The 6,686-nt window shown below is 40.7% G+C and overlaps 2 protein-coding genes across 3 annotated transcripts; both read right to left on the reverse strand.

Annotated features, from left to right (window-relative positions):
• On the reverse strand, positions 1-2,031 carry LOC138193496 (adenosine receptor A1). Its single transcript, XM_069141606.1, has 3 exons — positions 1,543-2,031; positions 961-1,427; positions 1-787 (listed from the first exon to the last, which is right to left on the reverse strand). Exons 1-3 carry the CDS (start codon positions 1,878-1,880, stop codon positions 576-578), a joined length of 1,017 nt encoding a protein of 338 aa, XP_068997707.1. The 5' UTR covers positions 1,881-2,031; the 3' UTR covers positions 1-575.
• A 1,258-nt stretch (positions 2,032-3,289) lies between these two features.
• On the reverse strand, positions 3,290-6,098 carry LOC138193494 (transcription factor Spi-B). 2 transcript variants are annotated; one of them, XM_069141604.1, is made up of 6 exons: positions 6,034-6,098; positions 5,810-5,837; positions 4,876-5,089; positions 4,670-4,785; positions 4,345-4,501; positions 3,290-4,120 (listed from the first exon to the last, which is right to left on the reverse strand). In XM_069141604.1, the coding sequence occupies exons 2-6, from the start codon at positions 5,816-5,818 to the stop codon at positions 3,813-3,815; spliced, it is 804 nt and encodes a 267-aa protein (XP_068997705.1). In that variant the 5' UTR covers positions 5,819-5,837; positions 6,034-6,098; the 3' UTR covers positions 3,290-3,812. The 2 variants fall into 2 exon arrangements, with proteins under 2 accessions (XP_068997705.1, XP_068997704.1); XM_069141603.1 differs by lacking the exon at positions 6,034-6,098 and having other exon boundaries at positions 5,810-5,861.
• Between the last annotated feature and the right edge of the window lie 588 nt (positions 6,099-6,686).

A 6,686-nucleotide genomic window follows, 5' to 3' on the forward strand; every position in this document is an offset into this window, starting at 1 on the left:
GAGCTCACTGGACACTAATGAATATTCAACACTGTCATGGCTCAGGTAACACATTTATTCTCAGTCATAATAAAAAAAAAAGAACAGGAGAATATGTGCTTCTAGCGATTGGTGTTTAACTGACTGCTGCTGTCACATGACTTGCTTTATAATATGTACATCTTAATAAAATCACACTTGCCTCAAATGAGTTGTCCAAAAATCAGTGAGTGGCATTTTGAACTTGTTTCTTTGACACACATTGCAATTATGAATCTGATTGAACAGCAGCTATTGAGTTTGTTAGTGTATGTCACCCTCTAGTGGAAACACAGGAGATTGCTTTGACTAGAAAAAAGTTAGTACGAGCGACTAAGCAGGGTTCAGTCAAAACAAATAACATAGACTTTACAAATTCAAACTCAACTGGGAGCCTGCATTTTCTCATTGTACATTCTCAGCTTCAATAGAGCCTTAAATGATTGTTGGCTACAGCTGTCAGATTTTCTTTTATGAGTTAGTGATAACTTTCTGCCAAAGTCCCGTGAACTCAAACCTCGAACAGGTTGTACTTAAAATGACCTTGTGGTCGTTTGTTAGGGTGTGGCCTTCCCTCCTGATCCATGCATCTCTGTGTGATTGGCTGAGCTTCCTCTTATTGATCCGTGAAGTTGCCTGTTCCCATGGCAACAGTTTAGTCTCATGAGGAAGCGCCGCCAGATTTGAGTGTAGGCCTGCTGGATCTTTGGGATGCGGTAGGCATAGACCACAGGGTTGACCGCTGAGTTGGCATGAGACAGGAGAATACCTGGAAATTATGGATTTGTTACTATCATATTTTACTCTTAACTGCTGGAATACATTGCAAACACATTATATATGAAAAAACTAAACTTTCCCAATCTCTCAATATGGATATAAAAAAAAAAAAAACACACAAATGCAGGTAGTGTAAAGACAAGACGGTGTACAGTCACCTGCCTGTATAGAGTGTTCCCAGTGTGACGGCTTGAGGACCCTGAAACAGCAGAAGACAGTTCATCAGGTGCAGAGGAATCCAGCAGCCCGCAAACAAAACCAGAACCAGAGCCAGGGAGCAGGCCAGCCTCTTCTCCCTGAGCAGAGAGGCCTGGGCTTGAGGACAGCTGTCCTTTAGTCGTCCCTGCAGGTTCCAGAAGATTCGAGTGTAGAGGAGGGTCATGACCAGCAGGGGTGCCATAACACATCCCAGAAAGTTGAAGTAGACCATGAAGGGGAGGGAGATAACTGAGAGGAAAGTGCATGGTGGGGGGATTAAGGGAGATGTAGAAGATGTGTTGGTGGAATCAGATGCTGGAGAGGAGTCATTGTGCCAGCCAAACAGAGGGGTGAAGCCAAGTAGACAGGAAAGTATCCAGCACACAGACACGGCCAACAATGTTCGCCTCTGTGTGGCCAAAACTTTGTATCTGAGGATGAGGGAAATAAGGGATTAGTGGGTGGAGATTATTTCTACAAATCGACCACACATTATTTATGCAGCATTTCTATCAGTAGAGCAGTGTTTCAGAGTTCAGACCTCACCTGAGTGGTGTGTGTAACCGCAGGTATCTGTCCACGGCGATGGCAAGCAGTGACAGCACAGAGGCCTGCGTCAGCACAAGCACGACACAGCTGAGAAGCAGGCACAGCTCAGGGGTCACACTCACCCAGCCATCCAACAGTACAGCAAGGGGCACCGCAGCCACACCCACTAGGAGGTCAGCCACCGCCAAGGAGACCAGGAAGCAAAAGGTTGGCTCCCGTAGGGAATCCCGGATACCAACACACACCGCACACACCACCAACACATTCCCAAGGCAACATGCCACAGCGATCAGCACTTCTAGGACTGTGTAGGCCACCCAGCTCCATTCAGCCATCACTGCAGATGGAGAGCAACAAAGACCAATAATCTGTTAAATTGGACAGAGTAAGTTCCCTTGAAGGCAGCGTAGAGGCGTAATGAATTCCACAGCAGAGAAAAATCCAACATAATCTTGATTTGATTGTTCAGAAAGTCTTTTGTTGTTTCCCAGCTCTAGGCTTCAAATGACCAAAAAGCACTGAGCAGTTGCTGTTTATATACAGACACGCACGCGCTTCTGTGTGCACACACAACAACAGGCATGCACTCTGTAGAGACACCATCTGTATTTCATCAGGAAGTGGAAATCCTTTCTTAACTCTGATAAATGGGCCTCAGTAGTCTTAAAGAAAAGGACTTCTGAATGAGTCTCATGGACTTTTTCACACCACAGGTGTGTTTCATGTTATTACTGTTACTTGTGATGAAAGAGTAAGTACAATTAAAAAAGAAAAAGTAGCAACACCACAATTCAAAAGTAGTGTTACGAGTAAATGTCTAAGTAGACATGTATTATGAGCAAAATGTAGACATTTTATTAAATAAAAGTAAAGTAAAAGTATGAATGCGAAACAGATCAATTTAAAGGGTTCTAATGGTACACACTTTAAGGGTTGTATAATATAAAACTGAATTATTATTACTGATACAGTCATGTGTGAGCAGCATTTTCTTTCTTTTACCTCTTTCAGGTGATTTTAAATACTCTCTACCAGTGGATATTTGATCAATAACAGTGCATCACATCTTTATAACAGCTGAAGCCTAACAAGTAACTACAGATGTTGAGGAAAGGTATGATATTTTCCTGTTCCATGCGATGGGATCAGAGAAAGGATGCATAAAATAGAAATACTAAAGTAAAACATAAGCCCTTTAAAATCCTAATCACAGAACTTGAGTAAATTAATGTGCTGCAGTTACTTTCCTCTACTTGATATTGCAACTCATTCACACAAGGGCAAGTCTGTGACACTTACATGAATAAAACTTATAAAGTCTTAAATAGTCAAGAATGATGCTCCATGTGTGTTGAATATTATGCAACTGGGATATTTGGTTTTCAGCATAGATACATATATGTAAGACCCCATCATTTAACTATAATGAATAAATGACTTTGGTTTGGCAACTTCATAAAAAAAAGTAATAGCATTTCAAATGTGTTCAGTGTGTGTGCTGTGTGAGGGGACTTTTTAGATGTTACAGATTAACAGGTATTTCTTTTGGTGGTGTGTTTTTTTTTTTTATTGCATCCTTACTTTGCATACAATTTTGACTATTGTCTGTGTACGTGTGTTTGCTTCAGTTTATAAGGTCATTAGTCATGTGATAAGCGTGATAGTGCGTCTTTGTTCATGTAGACAGACAGATAAACAGATGCACAGACAGACAGACAGGTACAGACAGGCCAACAGTCAGATGTTAAGAAAAATATCTTAAGATTTATTTTATATATATAAAAAAATATATTTTGCCACCAACAGATCATGTATACACAACTTAATTTTGTCAATAAGCCTAAAAAAATGATCTTATACTGTAAAGGCTGAATATCTGCAAAAGAGAATCAAACAAAAAAGAAAACCACAAGTTTTTGGGAATAATTTAAGCTCTACTTATAAAGTAAATATTATGTGCTAACCTTTAAGATTTACATGTTAAATGCCAGCTGATCTTTCACACGTTGCCTGTTCCTTAAATTTGTATCACCTCTAGTTCACCCCTCATACCAGCTCCAATATGGTTCTGTATCTCCAATAAGCTCTGACCTACAGTGTTTTATTTCCTGGCTTTTCAAATACTCAGTATTCATTTGTTGTTTATTAAAATGTCACAGAATTAAAATTAGCAGTGAGGACATTCATAGGTCATCCAAAGTGATCTCCCTTAATATCCTTTCTGTGCGTTCTATTTCTATGCTAATATACACTCTTCGTCATGCCTTCTACATTGTTTTAGAGTCTCCTTGCAGGCCTCTTAGTGTCTTCTCATCGAACCGATAGGTGAGCTTCCTCTTGACCTTATGAACCTCGCCTGTGCGGGAGTAGTTCCTCAGCGCCCGTGCCATTTTCTGGTACGTCATGGTCTTGCGGTTCCCCTTTCGTCGGCCCCACAGCTGAGCCAAGCTCTCCTTGTTTTGGGAGGAGAACTGAAAGATGCCGGAGGAGGACTGGACCCACCAGATGCAGCTCCGCATCGATGGCGTCTGAAGCATCTCAAACAGGAACTGGAACAGCCGCTCCTTCCTCTTTCCTGCCGAGGAGGAAGAGGATGTAAACACAAATATGATGTCACAATGTCTCATACGTGTGTGTGTATGTGGATATAAATGCTGTGTTCAAAACAGCGACTGAAAAGAAAGAAGTTTGATATTTTTAGATATGTTGAAGTTTAGGACTGTTGAGAGTTTTGGAGCTCAGGTGCACACGGGAAGATGAGTGTGTCTCTGAGTGTGTATTTGTGTGTATGTTTTATACCTGACAGTGGTGCAAGAGGCAAGGAGTCTCTGTCCTTTCTGTCCCCCCTGTCAGAGGAGGGTGAAGGCGAATCCTGGTATTCCTGATACTGAGAGCTACTTGATTGAGAATCTGAGTCAATGTATGCAGGTGCCTCGTAGGAATATGGAATGTGGTCCTGATGCAAACACAAATAAAAGCATAAAGATTAATACCTCGGGTAACAATCCTCACAAATCATAAACAATCAAATGTCTTATCAGAATGATGAAGTCTGTTACGTCTTTTTCGGCTATGAAAAAGATACTTAAGCTAAAATTGAAGAGATAGAGGTCCTTGAACTCACCCATTGGTTGTCATGGGGACTAGGCCAGGCTGGAGGTGGGGCTTGCTCTTTGTAATTATCATTTGTATGAGAGCCACAGTGCCACTCATACGGATGCTGACCTGACCAGCTATTCTCTGTGGAGAAGCAGATATACAGTCAGACAAAAGACATGTACAGAAATATTCACTAATGATCCTCACATGGACCTCCAGCATCACACCAACCTATGATCCTGGTGGCGTGGTGGGAGTGTGCGTGTGTCTGTTGCCCCATGGTGGTCAGAGGTGATGCAGGTGTGTGTGCAGGCTGGACCTCCAGTGAATGCTCCTGCAGGTACTCCTCGATGACTTCCAGGTCCACCTCAGGGCAGGAGGACGGAGCCACACTGCTCCAGGCCCCCCGGCCTCCGCTCAGCTTGATCTCGGTCATATAGGCCATCTGACAGACACAGAATAGGACAACAGCTTTCAGACACTATCAGGGTTTTAGATCAGTGAGCTTGTTGTGTGATGCTGACAGAGAGAAACATTTAGCATGATTCATGGGATGTATTTGCTGTCAGTCATTGCCTGAGGTACTATTAACAGACCAAACACCCACTGTTTTCTTTTTTTTTTCATTATACACTGAATAATTTTGCTACCTGAAGATCAGACATGGACTAATTTATTAATTTTAAATGAGCTTTGGCTTCTGTATGAATCATCCATTTTTTTTTTACATATCAATAAAGAGCAGGGATCATCCTAGTTATATGATTAAATAATAAGGGCAAACACTAGTAACATTCACTCGCATGGAAATGAACCTGATCCTAGCTGTGGGTTTGTATCTTGGAAAATAGCCAGGTAACAACACTGTGACCATGTGTATTATAGTTTGACTGGCAAATTTATGCAAGTGTTTGTGTATTTACTGATCTAGATAACATTCAGGTAACAGTGCCATGTGGCTGAGCTTCTACTCTGACAAATAACCCTTTGCTCTCAGTTTACACATGTCTGTTACAAGATAATATTGTAGAGCAAACTGTTACTGGAACATCCAGTTGTATAAACATAAACACAACTTTCTTTGTCATTTATGGGGTGATAGAGAAAATAAACATGGAGACTACACTTTTTTTTTTTTTTTAAATTAAGGTAATATCAGACTCACCGTCTCCATTTCTGCCAATATTCTTTCTCTGCAAAGAAAAAAGACGCTCATTCGACACCAGAATCAAAGCTCAAAACTCTGACAAACATGAACAGAGAAGTGAAAGCAGTTGTTAAACATACTTCGCTGACTGGTCACAGACAGAAACACAGGCTCATGTCAGCAAAAGACAATAAAGTCAGAACTGAAACTGAATGAATGAGTACAATAAGGGATTTGTGTACCTTGTAAATTCAGAGGTGTCCTCCTGTGTCCGGTTCAGTGAAGTAGGATCCTCAGGCTGTAGAAGGTGGACACATGAGAATGTGAAAGCTCACCTGTATGATGCTCCAGGTGGATGTCATCTATTTTATAGTCTTTTTTTACACACACACCCTCCTTCCCCTTCTCATTGGGGTGTTGCCAAAGTGGGTGTGGTTTTACAAAATAAATGTTAATTCTGGCTATCTGCTGATGTAATATCTGAAATGTCTATCAGAAAATTCTACCAAGTGAACATAATTTTAAAGACAAATCTGTGACATTTTCTTATCAAATGCATTGCAGCTGTTTATGCTAACATAAGAAATGTTTGTGAGGGTAGTAGAAAGTTGACAATATGGTCACACTTTTTTCCCAATGTTATTATGATATGTTAGTGTGTTAAAGTTTGGAAATATGACCAACAAAGACGTGTGTTTATTTTTATGCTCACTGAACACTATTCAATAAGGAAATATTCCACAAATGAAGACTACGTTTATGACAGCGACCTTTGGCCTCAAGGCCATAACAACTGAATAACCCCCAATCCCTCACTTATCATAATAATCAGAATATAAACATTGTTTACATTTTTTTTTATGATACATTACATGTGTTTAAGAATATTTTGCTG

The sequence above is a fragment of the Embiotoca jacksoni genome, unplaced genomic scaffold (assembly GCF_022577435.1).
Source record: "Embiotoca jacksoni isolate LCO1_2020_lvr unplaced genomic scaffold, fEmbJac1.0.p SCAF_9, whole genome shotgun sequence".
Taxonomy (NCBI): Eukaryota; Metazoa; Chordata; class Actinopteri; family Embiotocidae; genus Embiotoca; species Embiotoca jacksoni.

What these genes read in the sequence shown, in the direction of transcription:
- LOC138193496 (XM_069141606.1), bottom strand. Translation starts at nt 1,880, where the DNA reads ATGGCTGAATGGAGCTGGGTGGCCTACACAGTCCTAGAAGTGCTGATC. An exon ending in CGGTTACACACACCACTCAG is followed by an intron (nt 1,428 to 1,542) that starts GTGAGGTCTGAA and finishes CCTCATCCTCAG; the next exon opens with ATACAAAGTTTTGGCCACAC. An exon ending in ACTGGGAACACTCTATACAG is followed by an intron (nt 788 to 960) that starts GCAGGTGACTGT and finishes CATAATTTCCAG; the next exon opens with GTATTCTCCTGTCTCATGCC.
- LOC138193494 (XM_069141603.1), bottom strand. Translation starts at nt 5,860, where the DNA reads ATGAGCGTCTTTTTTCTTTGCAGAGAAAGAATATTGGCAGAAATGGAG. An exon ending in TATTGGCAGAAATGGAGACG is followed by an intron (nt 5,090 to 5,809) that starts GTGAGTCTGATA and finishes TGTGTCTGTCAG; the next exon opens with ATGGCCTATATGACCGAGAT. An exon ending in GCCTCTTGCACCACTGTCAG is followed by an intron (nt 4,121 to 4,344) that starts GTATAAAACATA and finishes CCTCCTCGGCAG; the next exon opens with GAAAGAGGAAGGAGCGGCTG.